Here is a 20,001-nt window from a genome sequence, read left to right as displayed (position 1 = left end):
CTGACGGCTCAGGTGGTTCGGCGCGAGCCTGACGCAACTCTTGATTTCTGTGCTACAATGGTCAATGGCTGGCCATGTTTGTTGAGATCAGCTCGCTACAGGGGAGCAATTTCACTATTTTACTAGCACCTTCCAACAGATATGCAACTTCAAAGTGCTAACTAAAATTCAATCAGGCGACAAAACTGGCATCTTAAAGTCAGTTTTTTCATAGGCAAAACTCCTGACGACATAGTTACATGTACATCGCTAAAAAAAGAAGCTAAACAAGCATATAACCTTTTTTTACCTACCACTGTCTACAGGTATAGAATATTATCGCATGCATTGTCCACGACATTCACCGCAACATGCACTTCTACTATAGAATCTATCTTGTTGCATCCTATGCACACCAGTCCAAGAGATTATCATAATGTACATACACATAATAATATCAAACATACACAGCAGATGTCATAACTCGGAGCACTCCTGAGATCCCCAGCTCTTCTTGGTCCACAAACAAAAGCTTTCAAGTAACACCAGTAGAAGAGTGATGCAAAATCCAGTGTCCAATGGTGGCTCATAAGAAGGCGCCTTGCAGCATCCCCACGCCAGCTTCAAAAGTGCCTTCTGGCTCCTTTGGGTGGCAGATGAAGCTGGAAACCTCCAAGGTTTCCCACAAAGAACACATAGCTACCCGGAGTCTGGTGGCACCAGTGCCACACATTTCCGATCCCCGCAAATGAGGGGAGGAATCGGAAAAGACAAATGAAGTATCCAGGTCCCCGGCCACAAATGAACATGTATGTATGGTTACAGTTACAGATCTAAGTTATACAGTACAAATCATACATCAGTTCAACTTTCAGTTGTAACAGAGAAAAGCATTGCGCGAGCTCAGCTGTGCCGCGACTTCTTCAGATGACGATATGTTTCCAGCTTCCATGAGCTGTGCCGCCACTTCTTCAGATGAGGATATATGTTTCTGACTTCCAATCAACTCCCAGCCCATCTCCTCTTGCGAGCTGGCCGCTCAGGCTTCACTTCAACATCAGCAGCAGGCAATTCATTCTGGGGAGTCTGCACTTCAGCATCAACCTTTTTGTTCTGGGGTACCTCCTTCTCGCCAGGCATGGGAAGTTTGAATCGTTCGCTTCTTCTCTTGAGCCTCTCAACCGTGTCTAGATGTCGGTCACGCTCTTCAGCCGTCATCTCAGAGGCTTGCCCATTATCACCACTGTTCTTCATGTCCGAACTGACAACTATAGCAGGAACATCAGATTTACCTGACGCATCAGCAGTGGGGAGTTGAACATCAGCTTTGATGGAAGGAAATGCATGTGTGGTCTCATTATCAATAGTACTATAGTCAATCTCTTTGTGGCTTGTCCATCGCTCCAGCTTAGACCGACCCCTTCTTGAATCATCGGTGTTCTCATCATCTGACATGGCTTCTTCTTCCCCTTGTTTCACAAATGAATCATGTTGTTGAGGATTCTTGCTCGTTTTGGATGATGTAGCATGATCCCTACCATTTTGTTGCTCCCTCCCTCCTTTCGCCTCAACCTATACAAAGTTTTGTTTGCATTTGGGTTGAGGAGGGTGAATATTCCAAAGAGTTAAAACAAAATCTAAAAACATAAGCCCACCAAGCAGTAAATTTCCACGAAAAAAGCATATGCTTATTCATATACCGGTGCCGTGCTCTTCATTTTTCAACTAGCAGAAAGTTTTCTTTGCAAGAGAACTATACTCTTTGTTATTCAACAGAGACCAAAATGTTGCAGATGAGTAAACACATAAATCAGTTCACCCCATGAATGAAATCTAGCTAATTCTTAAACATGGACAGCATGCATTAAAAACCAGAGGTGCACTCAGAAACCAGAGCCACTAGTGTGCCACCAGCCGACCAGAAGAATGTTCTATAAAGAATTCCAGTGTGCATAAATACGTCTGATAATTATCCATGCAAATCATGAAGTGATCCAAAATCATTAAGAAGGCCGACACCAGTTGAATTTTATGTTAAGTTTCTAGTGCCTGATTGTAACACTCAATGCGCATGCAAATTTTCTGCCCAGACAAGAAAGATCTAAATGCCTCACAACTCACAAGCAATAAACAGGTACATCCTTTACAGTGGCGGAGGATGAGGAAAGGAACCAGCACACATGTTTTATAATTGGCCTAGTATGCAGAAGAGAAAAGGCTACATTTTACCAAAAGTACAGTAGATGTCTTCAATGCTCCATGCGTACCGGGAGAGGGTAGAGACTGTGGATCGGCAACTGATTATTCAGTAGTATTGTTCATTTCTAGACAGCATCGTGCAAGGGTAAGGCCGTCTAGAAATACCCTTCCAAATCTACATGGTTCTGGTCTTACTCCCAAGCTAAAGATATTCCATACACTCGCCCGGTCACACTTGTGCACTAGATAACTACCCTATTTCTATGCAGCAACTGGCCCCCTTCGTTGATATCTGACATCCCCACAATTTTGGTTTATCAAGGTAACGTAACACTCGAGTGATAGCTCTTGGTAGTTAGTATCCCCCACCTTGCCCTACAACAGCCGTAGGCCAAGCAATAGACCATGTGCCCCCCTAGTAGCCACTCAACAACATTCTATGACCGGCCACTACAGACTAGGTGATGATCGTCTGTCTTGTCCAGTGACCAACCACTGTCATACTTGATGGTCACCACCACAAATGGTGAATATCGCCGCAGTGTACAATTGAATCAAACTGGTGTTTATGTATAATATAAAAAAGGATTTTTGTTTGCAGGGTAACATAGTTGAATGCTTAATGAGAATTTCTTAGGAAAAATGCATGCAAGGTGCAGAAAATGCAAAAACACGCGTCAGTCAACTGTTTTGCTGTATTGTGTTTTGGCTTGTAACTTCGCCATGTGGCAATCTGCCTTGACGTCCCCAAGAGAAAATTCTATCATGTATCTAACTATATACTAGTTGTTTTGCTAATCTAATTGTAGTAGCAAACACTAGTAAACCCTTGTGTCGATCTACTCTTCAACTGCAGAGCCACACAATTCTGCTGTGAGGTCACTTGCTCAACCTCAACTTCTGATATTCTTCTTGGCAATGACAAACAGCATATGTTCCAATTTTCCTCAGACCAATTCATCACTTCCTTTGGGTGTGTAACTAACTAACCATGCTAATTGATCATTTTGGATGCCTCTGTTAACAGGCTGATTACGTATATTTTTTAACACTGCAACAGGGAATTCAATCGTGTTCCTCGATGCCACATCGTTGTTGAGCATATTACATCACAGTAAGGCTGATTATGTATAGGAAAGAATATGCACCATACTTAATTGTGACTTAATTTGGTTTAAATAATAGTGTGGTTTATTTGGAACCATTGCGGCGAACTGTGTGGGCACTCAAACAGTAACATAAAAACACAGCAACAAATCTGACCATACTCAACTTGTCAAATTTACAAATAAGAAAAACGGCACTTGGATATCATATTACGATTAGGCTTTGGCAGAAAAATAAAACAATCAGCAAAGAATTATGAAAACAAATTCACTGACTGGCCCAGAAAACATTAAGGTAAATGGTTGTCACCAATTATGCAACACAACTTTGCTTGGAATAAGAACCATGTAGTATTTAAGTAAAAGCCCTTCTTTTAAAAACAAAGTACAAACCTATGTGCATATTAAGTATACATCCTATCATAAATTCATGATTCATCTATATTGCAATATCTTTTGTAACACAATAAGGTATAAGATCTGCAAAACTTTAAAAACACAACACTAATCTGTTTCAAGTCAGATGTCTCAAACACACATCACCACCTCGTGATTAGTCAATCGCCTGAATTTCTAATGCCTATGTCTTTCGAAAGTTACTTTCAACAAGAATTTCATACCTTCCCACTACGATGGCTTTCATGGTCTTCCCGTCTTCTCTTGCTAGATCTGTGAAGATCTTGCTCATTTGGCACAGAGCCTCTGCCCTTTCTTGTGCTCTCCCTCGGCTTATCCCTACTAGCCTGGCGAGCATCAGAACTGCTAGATACACGATTATTGTCATGAATCTTGTTTATTTTATCTTGTCTGGAGTTCCTTTCATTGTTATTTGGATTGTCATCACGTGGACGCACATCAGCTCGCCCTTTATTCTGTGTGCTGTTTTCTTCTGCACCTTGACCTCTCCTCCCAGGCTCATTTTGTTTGTTGCGCTCTAGGGTTTCTTTGCTCAACAATGCAGATCTTGATTCATCCTTCTTCCTACCACCACCGACAATTTTGTCATCCATAACCCGTCCACCCCGACCAGTTCCTCTGCCTTCTTCTCTCTGAAGGAGCAGTGTGCTTTCATGCTTAGGCCTCTGCCTGTCGTCCTTTTCTCTCTGTCGCAAGCTGTCCTCTTTATTCTTCACAATACTACGATCATCAGCCTTCTCCCGCATCCTAACACCATCGTCTCTTCTTTTCTGATCAATTCCATCATCCCGTTCTCTCTTCCTTCTGTTTGGATCATCCCTTCCTCTATAACCGTGGACTGCATCTTCATTCTCAGGTTTCATTCTCCTGGTGTTCTCTTCATCTTTCTTTCTCTTGATATGAGAATCATCTAAACTTTCACGACTATTCAAAACCATATCACCACGCTCTCTTTGTCTAGAGCCCCTCCAGTCACCATCATCCAGCAATTTCCTTGGATGAGGATCTTCATCCCTGTCATTCCTATCAATAGGTCTCAACTTATTTCTATGTCTTGCACCAACTTCAGCATTGTAGTTGAGTCTCAAATCTTCCTCCTTGCCTCTTCTGTTGTGCATGCTGTCTTCTCTCCTCTGCAAAATTTCAGTCTCTCTTACCCTATCAAAACTTTTACCGCGTATGTCCCGATCTCTGTTCCCGTAAGGATGGTGGATATCATCCCTACCTCTAGAAGCCAAATGTGTCCTTTCTATTTCAGGTTTGACGTCTCGAGCAGACACGTCCTTTCGACGGGGATCGCGTTCTTCTCCATCATGATGCCTTCTCACATCATTTACACGCCTGGACCGCCTATCTTGCAGAACTTCTTCACCAGATTCAAGGCGTTTCTGATGATCTTTGCTGCTACCAGACCTCACTCCTCTACTGTTTTCACTATTCAGTGTCTTCAAATCGACTTGATCACTACTATTAATGAGTCCAGGGGGCTGCTCAACCTTAGAAATGATCTTCTGCCTTTTACTAGAATGATCCTCGTTATCATCCTCATTCGTATCGCTAGCCATGTGAGGTTCTGAGATAGCATCATCAGCATCCACTTCAGCACTATCAACCAAAGCAAGCCTATCATCATTATCAGCAAATTGATCTTCTGTGCTCAGCTTGTCTGTCGTTTCATCAGCAACAGTAGGTGACCGTTTTAAGCCATCCTTAGTTTCTGAGTCATCAACAGGTTTGCTATCTCTCGGGGTATCACGGCGTCTCTTTGAGGATGTTGTTTTGCGAGGTACTTCATTGGAGCTTTCAGCTTCTCGGCTAGGGTTTACACCCTGAGAGCGTCCTTTCAACCTTTTAAAGAACAATTTGAGGGCAAGCATCAGAGATACAACTTCGACAAAAACAAAGAGCTGAAGGACGTAAAACCAAAAAATACAAGAAATATGGGAAGCATATGCTAGAGAAAATGGAACAATGACATCATCCAAAGATCTCCAGAATCCACATCCTGGCATTAACCTTGCAATCGGGCAAGAGACTAATGAAATACTGGACGGCTTGGATATTGAAACACAATACATACTACCACATCATGGAATGACAATCCATCAGTTACGTGTAACCGTGCATGTGAATGACAATCCATCAGTTACGTGTAACAGTGCATGTGAATAGTGGTAGAAGGGGTATCACTGTGGCATGAATTGCTGGCCACTTGGCTCCTTAAGTGAGAGCACCTTGGCCATGATATGGTCTATTTAAGATGGAATGTGCAATGGCCTTTGCCTTCAAGAAACTAGACTCATATAAACTAAACTTGGCTCCTTCACTGAGAACATCTTGGCTATGATCTGGTCTAGTGAAGGTGGAATGTGCAATGGCCTGGCCTTCAAGAAACTAGACTCACTGTAATAACTCACTTCACTATGATCTTTCGAACAGGACTACTACTTAAAGGCTAAAAAGACCACCGCAACTGGCTCACTCTAATCCGGAAGTAACATTCATGTGATCACACCAATAAAGACTAGAACTCAGTTTGCGGTTGTTGAACTGCTATGTGCTGAATTATCTATATGTGATGCAGATAATTAGTTCTGAGAAAACGAGATTATCAAAATCAACCGTAATGCAAACTGCAGCACGCATAATTTAGCCAGGATTAACAAGTTTGGTTTTGTAGATACTGCATACCTTACTCCACGAGAAGGAGAGCCCCTTATTTTGTAGTTCGGCGGGGAACGGACCTGAACATCTGATGTGAGCATATCACCTTCAGATGAGACAGGCAACCTTCTGGTATGTTCTGCCTTTCCCAGAGAGGAATTATAAGAAGAATTGTTCGTCTTCTCTGGTGTATAGACCTCGCTCTCCTCAACACCGTTGCTTTTTTTACCTCCTTGAGAATCCTTCTCAGACTGATCCACTGAACTATCAGCAACTACTGGATCATCTGCCGGAGGCTCACATACAATCTGAAACCCAAGACAATGCTTAGAATTGAAGAGCTACTAGTGAGACAACTTAAATATATGCCAAAGCAGGATCACAGCTTACCTCTATAACAACAGAATCTGATTCACGGTTTCGAGCTGTACGTGTATCAGCAGACGGAAAACGTTCTCCATAACCAGTTTCAACTTGTATAGGTCTGCCCGTCATCTGGAGAGGGAAAAAAGATGCTCTTAGTAGTTTGACTGAACAGTGAACGGTAACACCAAACAAATAAAAGAACAAAAAAACACCTACAATTTTTTGATAGTTTTGCATGATGACGAACACAGTTTTCTTGACTTACAATGAGGAACTAATTTCTTAGTAGTAGTTTAATAAAATAAAGATAACTTAAAACTACAGAATGGTAACCAAATGTCACATGATAACTGAAAAGATGCACGTGGTTGTGTGTCGAAAACTGTTTTGTAGCACATGTACAAGTTTACAACAGAATGTGAGAGTACATAAGTAAACAAGGACAGCTAAACATGGCACTCCCTCCGTTTTTGTATACAAGGCCTTTATCACATTTTTAAGATACCAAGAAAACAAAGCCAACTAATAATGGTAGATTAATTGTGTGGAAAACCTCTCGTGTTCCGGGCTAATTAAACATGTTGCATGTGGTGCCACTTTCTCTATGGCTGCATGCAACATTTGCATAAATAAGCACCATCATACTAGGCAAAAATCTAATTGATTCTTCTCAGGAAGAGATAATGGCCTTGTATAGAAGCAAATTGTATTTTTGATAGTGGCCTTTGTATATAAAAAAGGAGTGTGTATGAAAGATTATGAAAAAAGTGAACCAAATACATGTACACGAGACGTCGTGGGGGTTACCACTGCAGGTCGGTTGCTTGTAGGAACTCTCCCTTGGGCACTGAAATCTGTATGTCCATTATCTACTTTATTCCGATTATCAGCAGAAACGTCATGATGGCCAGCCGCAGCAGCTAGCTCCGGTGGCAAATCTGGATCGTAGTCCTGAATGAGACCAATTAAATACTGTTAACAGGCACAAAAGTACATAGCTTGCATTGGATCAATGTTTCAGCAAATGAGGTTACAAGGAACCTGTTCTGAGCGCCCACTCTCGTACACCCGTATTCTAGATTGCATTGTGGACTCCAATCGTGATTGATCCTGGTGAAAAATATATCAGTACTTTACAGAAGGAAAAATAGAGGGGGGGGGGGGGGGGGGACTATATTGCCACCAAATGTTAAACAAGGACTGACCAGTTGCTTGCAGTAGTCTTTCCATTTCTCCTCATCAAGCCCAAAGTTGAAGAAGTCTGAAATTTCAGCACCAGGGTATTTCCATGGCTTCTCCTCAAATGTGGTGTCAATGTCAATATCAAAAATTATCCTGGGACAATAAATTATGTTTAGGAGAGGGCATATAATGAGCATAAATAGAATAGTTGTCCAGATGTAACTGAAATAACAATGGGAAGCACACAAATAATTCCTTGATTCCAACCTAGAATTCAATCCCCACCCCCTCATCCAAAAAAAAGGTAACAAATAGTGGTATATGGTTCTTGACTCTGCGCGCTTGAGTTGAGAATGCTAGATGTATTCTATGCGTTGAGTTAAATTCATGCAAAATTGGCATTTGCCAGAGCATGCAACAATAATAACCCTAATGCACACTCACAACTGCAACAGATAAACAGAGTTTGCAGCAAGCGAAGCATAAAATGACCTACAGGTCTTAATGTTTTATCATGTCTACCAGTTAACTTACTTGTGAGGAGGAAGTGTGAAATCTAGTCCGCCACCAAAACCACGACCAGAACCACCCCATGGAGTCATTCCATAGCCTGAATGAAAACCTTTATTCATGCCCCTGCCAGCACCAGGCCGCCAGTCTCCTCTTCCTCGACCAGAAAAAGGTCCCGGGGGTCCAGGTGGACGGAATTGGCCAGGAGCACTAGGAGCCCCACCGGTTGGAGCGCCAGGTCGTACATACTGCAAGAGGGAGAACAAAGATTATAAAAATAATCAAAGAGAAAGTTTAAAAAGTAAAAAAGGTGAATGAGAACACTCATTTCCCAACCAACAACTTTCCAAGTACTTAACATCATCGCTTTGCCAGCAGTTAAGCCATGAGAACAGATGATGAATATATATGCAAAGCATCATGTAGTTCGTGAAATGAACTTGAACTGTGCTTGATTTAATATTCAATTGGGATTTCCATGCTGTCCAGTGTTGCCATTCTTTGAAAATGGTTTAGGAAAATGTCATGTAGCAGAAGAACATATTTGATCCCACTACAGGTATTGCTTGATAAGCAATTATTATATTAAAGATAATAGCATATGTACTGATGCATAGAATTTATCATTAACTTGCAAGAGATCTGATCTCACATCCCCAGGGTGTGAGTACGTAATTTGACTATGCTAGAGCTGACCACTTAGTTATATCCAGGCAGATATTAATTCCACACTGACAAACTGTGCCGATACATTTAGGATCGAACAGTTACAACTGCACCTAAATCATTCAAGTCTTCTTTGATCATACAGGGTCCAACCACAGTCAGATGTCCATTAGTCCTAAGAGTCCCAGTGCGGGATTGTTAAACACTCTCCTGCTAGAGGTAGAGTCAATATTTGTGTTCGCGGCAAGGAACAGGAAAACGCCTGTCAGCAGCTGTTTGCCAATTTCCCCATAGTTCTGTTGAGTTTAGCACAGAGAAATAGCTAGAACTATCAGACCTACAGTTAGGGAGAATGTGACTTGAGCGCATACAGCCAACGAATACTGTAACTTGAGTGTGTATAGCCAGAACAATGAGATATTTAGGACACAGCCTGAAGATTGGGCTTGACAAGCAAGCTTATGTACACCATAGTGCCTGCTCTTGGAGCTGGGTCAACTAATGTGTGCCTTATCTCTTACTGGACAAAAGTGATATTGCCAGCTTCGAGCACCTGCCGACCTTGTCACTATCTCCTATCATGAAATAACCGGCATGTTCCTCAAAATGGCTGACTTCATCCGCATCACACCAGCATCTGAAATGAAGTTACTGACTTGAAATTCAGTGACCAGTCTGTATCGATGCCGCCATCTTGTTAACTACTTCACTAACTAAACAAAGAATTATAACCCCACGGGGATTAAACATTCAGAAGGCTCTTGAAGTTGCTATACGGAAGCATGAAAAAGTAAATGCAAAATCATTGTATTTTCCTTTGTTCCCTTTATATGTTATATAAATTGCATTTACAGTATACATTGTCGGACAGTAAGCAGGAATGCAAAAGAATCTAAGGAAGAAACTAAACTTTATCAGGAATTTACACAGTACTACAACGTAAAGCATAGCGAGTTGCAACCGGGGTTTACGCCGTCTCCCTCTTTGGGGGTGGGCCGAGCGCATCGAACATCAAACGGCTTCTTGGCCCGAATAACTGACCTTGAACATGGAATGGTGCTGCGGGTGGAACCCCGGGCCGCCGCCACTGTACCCGATCCTCCCGCCAGGCATGGGGCCCGTCTTCCCAGGCTCACCGCCCTCTTTTCTCTCTCCCTCGGGCCCAGCCGCTGTCCCGTCCTCCACCCACTCCTGCTCCTCCATGCCGGGGATGTGAGGTCCATCGGCGACGATGAGGAGGTCTTCCCCGTCCTCGTCGTCGCCTTCGTCCTCCCCGAGCCGCCGGCGTCCGTCCGTCTCGTTGAGCACGATCTGGAGGTCGTCCTCGCTGTCGCTATCCCAGTCGTCGCTCCCGGCAGCACCACCGGCCGCCGCCGAGGACGAGAGCCCCGGGATGGCCGCCCCGGGGTCGTCCGCGCCGACCCCCATGAGCGGATCGGGATCCTCCGCGGCGGGGGCCGGCGGCTTCGCATCAACCTCGCGCTTCACGGCGGGGGGCGCGCCGCCATCGTCGTCCTCGTCGACCCAGTCGGTGGTGGGGTCGACCCCGGCGAGGGGGTCGCCCCCTCCGAGCAGCCAGTCATCGTCGTCTTCTTCCTCGTCGCCCGCCGCTGCCGCGGCCGACGCGGGGGCTGGCGCGGAATTAGGGTTTGGGGCCGGGGCGGCGCGCGGCGGGGTTTCGGCGGGCGGCGGCGGCCTCGGGGGCTCGGACGTCGGGAGGACGATGTCCGTGTAGAGGTCGCCGAACTCGTCGTCGTCCTCCATGGCGACGGCGAGATCGGTCGGGGGAGGCCGGAGGCGGCGGGCGATGGGGGTGAGGGTCGGGGGGAGAGTCGCCAAGTTCGTTTTGGAGCTCTGCCTATTAGGAGAAGGGCTCTCGGTTTTAGGGGTTCCTTGCTTACTTTTTACTGGAAAATTTTAACTGTGAGATTTATTTTTTCCGAATGATTTGAAGATTGCTCACCACGCCTGCCGTGCGGTAAAATTAACTCAGAGATATTCTGATATCTCAGATCAGGATATGTAACATGTACATTCAGTGGTCACGAATTCACCATATTGTGTACGGGTTTTCAACTTTTTGTTGTTGTTGTTGATCTAACCACACTCGATTTTGCTTAGTTGTATGTGTAGGAGTTGACGTCTAGCCCTATTTTGTTCAACCAAATGGATTAAAAAATAAAAAAATAAACAGTTCATTTGGTTGGACTAGATAGGGTCACCAGCTACCCTAAACAATATACATTTGCACCTCCTTGTTAAGCATAGAGAAAAAGATGTACAATTAACACAATACGGTTTTTTTCTTCTATGAGACGCCTCCAAATGATATCCACCATAGAAACACACTCAAACCTCCTTTTGCAACACTCAAGTCACAATCCTTACACTATTGTATGTTCTCATCCTCGATGCCACGGTTGCATTCTTCTCTATCAATGTCGGAGTTCAAGTTCACCGTGACATCAACTTACATACCGAGTGGCAAATAAAGATATTTGTGAAGTTGGGTAGAGTATGAATTTGCAAGTTTCAAAGTATGCTACTCATTAGTCACACTTGACCCGTCATTAAGTACATATGTAAATTTTACGTGTAAATTTCTAAATTTTGGACGTAGGGCGAAAGCTCGCCCGCATGTGCCATGCACTATCTTTACTGATGTATTTTCTGTTACTAAAGTTGTATTAAATCAATGTTAATATGGATCGGAAAGAGTAGCTTACGTCAGTCTTAATTTTGGCACCGTTATGCCGGGCAGCTCCACTCGAGTGACACCGTTACGTACCAGACAGTTAACTCGAGTCACTGCTTGAATTTGGTGTATTGTCCACGTGATCTGGTTTGGTTCGGTCAACGACGTAACGCCAAATCCGATCGAGTGATGCATCTAAATGGACCAACGATCTGTAGCGCGTCCCCTCATCAAAAAGAAAAAAGAAAAACGATCTGTGGCCCGTAACCACCAGCGCTCACCAGGTGAAAAGAAAGGTCAGCTTTTGTGGGCTGGTTTGGCAGAAAACTTGGTTCTCTCTTTGCTAGTATCTCGGATGCAAGCTCATGTCTACTTCTCGGCGGGGTGTGTGTTTTTCTTTCTTTTTTTAACACGGTAAACTGTTTCCTTCCACTGAATGCGCATCGCCGGAAATTCTGAAATAAATTCAGTAATAAAAGCGAGCACCAGGACTTGAACCCTGGTGGACTGGGGATGCCACAGTCCCTCTAACCATTCAACCACGGGTTGGTTCGCGGCGTGTGTGTCTTTCTTGTGGGTGGTCAGGTCGCCAGTGTCGCTCTGGGTGGACAGTTGCGATGATTTTAGTCTGATTTTCAGTATATTAAGAGCATCTTCAATAGATGATGTAGATGTAAAAATAACTAACACCCACATCTTCAATAGATTATGCAAATTTGAAGATGTAAAACAGGTTACATCTTCAAAAAGTGCATTTTACATCTCCAAAAAAGAGGCAACTTTAACAGATAATGCATATTGGTGATGTAAAAGTGCAACTCCAATAGATGATGTATATTTGATGATGAAAACCTCCTACTCCAACAAATAATTTTGTCGAACACGTTGCGTGCGAGGTGGAAGAAACCGGCCGGCGGCGGGTCGGGGCGTTGATGGGCAGCACAAAGGGTCTGGAGTGGGCGGCGGCTGCTTCAACAACCTCTGGACGGCCGCACGGTTGTCGGAGGATTCTGCTCGGGATGACGCAACGGCACCGGCAAGCCAGCAACGACGGAGAAACCGCCGGCTCAGCGAGTTGAAGTGGTCGTGGCTGCCCGACTTGCTTTGGCGGCAGGCAGCGGCTACCAGCGAAGGCGGTCGTTGTTGGGAAACGTAGCATGCAATTTCAAAAAAATTCCTACGCTCATGCAAGATCTATTTAGGAGATGCATAGCAACGAGAGGGGGAGAGTGTGTCTACGCACCCTCGTAGACCGAAAGCGAAAGCATTTGACAACGTGGTTGATGTAGTCGAACTTCTTCTCGTTCCGACCGATCAAGCACCGAACGTACGGCACCTTCGAGTTCTGCACACGTTCAGCTCGATGACGTCCCTCAAACTCTTGATCCAGCAAAGTGTCGAGGGAGAGTTCCGTCAGCACGACGGCGTGGTGACGGTGATGGTGAAGTGATCTGCGCAGGGCTTCGCCTAAGCACTACGAAGATATGACCGAGGGTGTAATCTGTAGAGGGGGCGCCGCACACGGCTAACAATTGTTGGTGTGTGTTCTAGGCGCCCCCTCCCCACATATATATATATATATATATATATATATATATATATATATATATATATAGGTGGGAGCGGGAGGAGGACAGCCATGGGGCGCCCCAAGTAGGAGGAATCCTACTTGGGGCCTTGTCCAATTCGCCCCCCTCCCCTACCATATTCACCGGAGGGGGAAGGAAAGAGGAGGGAGGACGGAAGGAAGGGGGAGGCCGAATCCCTCCCCTTCCTTCTCTCTTCCCCTCTTTCCCTTTCCCTCTGGTGCAGCCCATATGGGGGCGCAACAACCCCTGCTGGCTGCTGCGATTCCCCTCTTGGCCCATTAGGCCCATATCTTTGCCGGGGTTGCCCGGAACCCCTTCCGGTGACCCGATATGTACCTGATACTCCCCGGAACACTTCCGGTGTCCGAATGCTATCGTCCTATATATCAATATTTACATCTCGACCATTTCGAGACTCCTCGTCATGTCCGTGATCTCATCCGTGACTCCGAACAACATTCGGTCACCAAATCACATAACTCATATAAGTCATCGAACGTTAAGCGTGCGGACCCTACGGGTTCGAGAACTATGTAGACATGACCGAGACACCTCTCCGGTCAATAGCCAATAGCGGAACTTGGATGCTCATATTGGTTCCTACATATTCTACGAAGATCTTTATCGGTCGTACCGTAATGACAACATACGTTATTCCCTTTGTCATCGGTATGTTACTTGCCCGAGATTCAATCGTCGGTATCTTCATACGTAATTCAATCACGTTACCGACAAGTCTCTTTACTCGTTCCGTAATACATCATCCCGCAACTAACTCATTAGTCACATTGCCTGCAAGGCTTCTTATGATGTGTATTACCGAGAGGGCCCAGAGATACCTCTCCGATACTCTGAGTGACAAATTCTAATCTCGATCTATGCCAACCCAACAAACACCTTCGGAGATACCTGTGGAGCATCTTTATAATCACCCAGTTACGTTGTGACGTTTGATAGCACACAAGGCATTCCTCCGGTATCCGGGAGTTGCATAGTCTCATAGTCAAATGAATCTGTATATGACATGAAAAAAGTTATAGCAATAAAACTGAATGATCAATGTGCTAAGCTAATGCTACCTCTTGAGCATGCGTTGGTTTTCCCTTGAAGAGGAAAGGGTGATGCAGCAAAGTAGCGTAAGTATCTCCCTCAGTTTTTGAGAACCAAGGTATCAATCCAGTAGGAGATTACACGCAAGTCACCTAGTACCTGCACAAACAATCAAGAACCTTGCAACCAACGTGATAAAGGGGTTGTCAATCCCTTCACGGTCACTCACAAAAGTGAGATCTCATAAAGATAGTAAAGTAAATATTTTTGGTATTTTTGTTGTATAGATTGGAAAGTAAAGATTGCAAAATAAAATAAATAGGAAACTAGAATTATAGATCGGAAACTTATATGATGTAAAATAGACCCGGGGGCCATAGGTTTCACTAGTGGCTTCTCTCATGATAGCATGTATTATGGTGGGTGAACAAATTACTGCCGAGCAATTGATAGAAAAGCGCATAGTTATGAGAATATCTAGGCAATGATCATGAATATAGGCATCACGTCCGTGTCAAGTAGACCGAAACGATTCTGCATCTACTACTATTACTCCACACATCGACCGCTATCCAGCATGCATCTAGAGTATTAAGTTCATAAGAACAGAGTAACGCATTAAGCAAGATGACATGATGTAGAGGGATAAACTCAAGCAATATGATATAAACCCCATCTTTTTATCCTCGATGGCAACAATACAATACGTGCCTTGCTGCCCCTACTGTCACTGGGAAAGGACACCGCAAGATTGAACCCAAAGCTAAGCACTTCTCCCATTGCAAGAAAGATCAATCTAGTAGGCCAAACTAAACCGATAATTCGAAGAGACTTGCAAAGATATCAAATCATGCTATAAGAATTCAGAGAAGAACCAAATATTATTCATAGATAATCTTGATCATAAATCCACAATTCATCGGATCGGCAAACACACCGCAAAAAGTATTACATCTAATAGATCTCCAAGAACATCAAGGAGAACTTTGTATTGAGAATCAAAGAGAGAGAAGAAGCCATCTAGCTAATAACTATGGACCCGAAGGTCTGTGGTAAACTACTCACGCTTCATCGGAGAGGCTATGGTGTTGATGTAGAAGCCCTCCATGATCGATTCCCCCTCCGGCAGATTGCCGGAAAAGGCCCCAAGATGGGATCTCATGGGTACAGAAGGTTGCGGCGGTGGAAAAGTGGTTTCTGTTGGAAATATGCCCTAGAGGCAATAATAAATGGTTATTATTATATTTCTTTGTTCATGGTAATTGTCTATTGTTCATGCTATAATTGTGTTATCCGGAAGTCGTAATGCATGTGTGAATACATAGACCACAACGTGTCCCTAGTAAGCCTCTAGTTGACTAGCTCGTTGATCAACAGATAGTCATGGTTTCCTGACTATGGACATTGGATGTCATTGATAACGGGATCACATCATTAGGAGAATGATGTGATGGACAAGACCCAATCCTAAGCATAGCTCAAAGATCGTGTAGTTCGTTTGCTAGAGCTTTTCCAATGTCAAGTATCTTCTCCTTAGACCATGAGATCGTGCAGCTCCCGGATACCGTAGGAGTACTTTGGGTGTGCCAAACGTCACAACGTAACTGGGTGACTATAAAGGTACACTACGGGTATCTCCGAAAGTGTCTGTTGGGTTGGCACGGATCGAGACTGGGATTTGTCACTCCGTATGACGGAGAGGTATCTCTGGGCCCACTCGGTAATGCATCATCATAATGAGCTCAATGTGACTAAGGAGTTAGTCACGGGATCATGCATTGCGGTACGAGTAAAGAGACTTGCCGGTAACGAGATTGAACAAGGTATTGGGATACCGACGATCGAATCTCGGGCAAGTAACATACCGATTGACAAAGGGAATTGTATACGGGATTGATTGAATCCTCGACATCGTGGTTCATCCGATGAGATCATCATGGAACATGTGGGAGCCAACATGGGTATCCAGATCCCGCTGTTGGTTATTGACCGGAGAGGCGTCTCGGTCATGTCTGCATGTCTCCCGAACCCGTAGGGTCTACACACTTAAGGTTCGGTGACGCTAGGGTTGTAGAGATATGAGTATGCGGAAACCCGAAAGTTGTTCAGAGTCCCGGATGAGATCCCGGACGTCACGAGGAGTTCTGGAATGGTCCGGAGGTGAAGAATTATATATAGGAAGTCCAGTTTCGGCCACCGGGAAAGTTTCGGGGGTTATCGGTATTGTACCGGGACCACCGGAAGGGTCCCGGGGGTCCACCGGGTAGGGCCACCTATCCCGGAGGGCCCCATGGGCTGAAGTGGGAAGGGAACCAGCCCTTAGTGGGCTGGGGCGCCCCCCATGGGCCTCCCCCCTGCGCCTAGGGTTGGAAACCCTAGGGTGGGGCGGCGCCCCACTTGACTTGGGGGGGAAGTTTCCCCCCCTTGGCCGCCGCCGCCCCCCCATAGATGGGTTCTTGGCCGGCGCCCCCCCTCCCAGGGGGCCTATATAAAGGGGGGAGGGAGGGCAGCAATACCACAGCCCTTGGCGCCTCCCTCCTCCCCTGCAACACCTCTCCCTCTCGCAGAAGCTTGGCGAAGCCCTGCCGAGATCCCGCTACATCCACCACCACGCCGTCGTGCTGCTGGATCTCCATCAACCTCTCCTTCCCCCTTGCTGGATCAAGAAGGAGGAGACGTCGCTGCTCCATACGTGTGTTGAACGCGGAGGTGCCGTCCGTCCGGCACTCGGTCATCGGTGATTTGGATCACGACGAGTACGACTCCATCAACCCCGTTCATTGGAACGCTTCCGCTCGTGATCTACAAGGGTATGTAGATGCACTCCTTTCCCCTCGTTGCTAGTATACTCCATAGATGGATCTTGGTGATGCGTAGGAAATTTTAAAAATTCTGCTACCATCCCCAACAGTGGTATCAGAGCCAGGCCTATGCGTAGTTACTATGCACGAGTAGAACACAAAGCAGTTGTGGGCGTAGATGTTGCCAATTCTTCTTGCCGCTACTAGTCTTATCTTGTTTCGGCGGTATTGTGGGATGAAGCGGCCCGGACCGACCTTACACGTACGCTTACGTGAGACAGGTTCCACCGACTGACATGCACTAGTTGCATAAGGTGGCTAGCGGGTGTCTGTCTCTCCCACTTTAGTCGGAATGGATTCGATGAAAAGGGTCCTTATGAAGGGTAAATAGAAATTGGCATATCACGTTGTGGTTTTACGTAGGTAAGAAATGTTCTTGCTAGAAACCTATACAAGCCACGTAAAAACTTGCAACAACAATTAGAGGACGTCTAACTTGTTTTTGCAGCATGTGCTATGTGATGTGATATGGCCAGAAGATGTGATGAATGATATATGTGATGAATGATATATGTGATGTATGAGATTGATCATATTCTTGTAATAGGAATCACGACTTGCATGTCGATGAGTATGACAACCGGCAGGAGCCATAGGAGTTGTCTTTATTATTTTGTATGACCTGCGTGTCATTGAATAACGCCATGTAAATTACTTTACTTTATTGCTAAACGCGTTAGCCATAGAAGTAGAAGTAATCGTTGGTGTGACAACTTCATGAAGACACGATGATGGAGATCATGGTGTCATGCCGGTGACAAAGATGATCATGGCGCCCCGAAGATGGAGATCAAAGGAGCAAAATGATATTGGCCATATCATGTCACTATTTGATAGCATGTGATGTTTATCATGTTTTGCATCTTATTTGCTTAGAACGACGGTAGTAAGTAAGATGATCCCTTATGATAATTTCAAGAAAGTGTTCCCCCTAACTGTGCACCGTTGCGAAGGTTCGTTGTTTCGAAGAACCACGTGATGATCGGGTGTGATAGATTCTAACGTTCGCATACAACGGGTGTTGACGAGCCTAGCATGTACAGACATGGCCTCAGGACACACGCAATACACTTAGGTTGACTTGACGAGCCTAGCATGTACAGACATGGCCTCGGAACACGGAGGACCGAAAGGTCGAGCATGAGTCGTATAGAAGATATGATCAACATGGAGATGTTCACCGATCTTGACTAGTCCGTCTCACGTGATGATCGGACACGGCCTAGTTAACTCGGATCATGTTTCACTTAGATGACTAGAGGGATGTCTATCTGAGTGGGAGTTCATTGAGTAATTTGATTAGATGAACTTAATTATCATGAACTTAGTCTAAAATCTTTACAATATGTCTTGTAGATCAAATGGCCCACGTTGTCCTCAACTTCAACGAGTTCCTAGAGAAAACCAAGCTGAAAGATGATGGCAGCAACTATACGGACTGGGTCCGGAACCTGAGGATCATCCTCATAGCTGCCAAGAAAGATTATGTCCTAGAAGCAACGCTAGGTGAAGCACCAATCCCAGAGAACCAAGACGTTATGAACGCTTGGCAATCACGTGTTGATGATTACTCCCTCGTTCAGTGCGGCATGCTTTACAGCTTAGAACCGGGTCTCCAAAAGCGTTTTGAGAAACATGGAGCATATGAGATGTTCGAAGAGCTGAAAATGATTTTCCAAGCTCATGCCCGGGTCGAGAGATATGAAGTCTCCGACAAGTTCTTCAGCTGTAAAATGGAGGAAAATAGTTCTGTTAGTGAGCACATACTCAGAATGTCTAGGTTACACAACCGCTTGTCTCAGCTGGGAGTTAATCTCCCGGATGACGCGGTCATTGACAGAATCCTTCAGTCGCTTCCACCAAGCTACAAGATCTTTGTGATGAACTTCAATATGCAGGGGATGGAAAAGACCATTCCTGAGGTATATTCGATGCTGAAATCAGCGGAGGTGGAGATCAGAAAAGAACATCAAGTGTTGATGGTGAATAAAACCACTAAGTTCAAGAAGGGCAAGGGTAAGAAGAACTTCAAGAAGGACGGCAAGGGAGTTGCCGCGCCCGGTAAGCCAGTTACTGGGAAGAAGCCAAGGAATGGACCCAAGCCTGAGACTGAGTGCTTTTATTGCAAGGGAGGTGGTCACTGGAAGCGGAACTGCCCCAAATACTTAGCGGACAAGAAGGCCGGCAACACCAAAGGTATATGTGATATACATGTAATTGATGTGTACCTTACCAGTACTCGTAGTAGCTCCTGGGTATTTGATACCGGTGCGGTTGCTCATATTTGTAACTCAAAATAGGAACTGCTGAATAAATGGAGACTGGCAAAGGACGAGGTGACGATGCGCGTTGGGAATGGTTCCAAGGTCGATGTGATCGCCGTCGACACGCTACCTCTGCATCTACCTACGGGATTAGTTTTAAACCTCAATAATTGTTATTTAGTGCCAGCTTTAAGCATGAACATTGTATCTGGATCTCGTTTAATTCGAGATGGCTACTCATTTAAATCTGAGAATAATGGTTGTTCTATTTATATGAGAGATATGTTTTATGGTCATGCCCCGCTGGTCAATGGTTTATTCTTGATGAATCTCGAACGTGATGTTACACACATTCATAGTGTGAATACCAAAAGATGTAAAGTTGATAACGATAGTCCCACATACTTGTGGCACTGCCGCCTTGGTCACATTGGTGTCAAGCGCATGAAGAAG

General features: G+C 44.9%; 1 protein-coding gene across 1 annotated transcript; it reads right to left on the bottom strand.

The window, feature by feature from the left end:
* Nucleotides 1-186: 186 nt before the first annotated feature.
* Nucleotides 187-10,956, bottom strand: LOC123095962 (FIP1[V]-like protein). The gene is made up of 9 exons (XM_044517529.1): nt 10,131-10,956; nt 8,448-8,671; nt 7,937-8,066; nt 7,773-7,841; nt 7,539-7,682; nt 6,756-6,860; nt 6,393-6,673; nt 3,905-5,549; nt 187-1,551 (listed from the first exon to the last, which is right to left on the bottom strand). Exons 1-9 carry the CDS (start codon nt 10,851-10,853, stop codon nt 982-984), a joined length of 3,891 nt encoding a protein of 1,296 aa, XP_044373464.1. The 5' UTR covers nt 10,854-10,956; the 3' UTR covers nt 187-981.
* Between the last annotated feature and the right edge of the window lie 9,045 nt (nt 10,957-20,001).

The sequence above is a fragment of the Triticum aestivum genome, chromosome 4D, assembly GCF_018294505.1.
Source record: "Triticum aestivum cultivar Chinese Spring chromosome 4D, IWGSC CS RefSeq v2.1, whole genome shotgun sequence".
In the NCBI taxonomy this organism is placed as follows: Eukaryota; Viridiplantae; Streptophyta; class Magnoliopsida; order Poales; family Poaceae; genus Triticum; species Triticum aestivum.
Note: the sequence above shows the minus strand (reverse complement) of the source record. Positions and strands in the feature narration are given on the sequence as shown.

Bases quoted from the DNA above. Each gene is read 5' to 3' on its own strand.
- LOC123095962 (XM_044517529.1), bottom strand. From the start codon at position 10,853: ATGGAGGACGACGACGAGTTCGGCGACCTCTACACGGACATCGTCCTC. The intron at 6,861-7,538 runs GTAACCCCCACG...TTCCCTCTCCAG, and splicing joins CAAGCAACCGACCTGCAGTG to ATGACGGGCAGACCTATACA. The intron at 5,550-6,392 runs GTATGCAGTATC...GTTCTTTAAAAG, and splicing joins TCTCCTTCTCGTGGAGTAAG to GTTGAAAGGACGCTCTCAGG.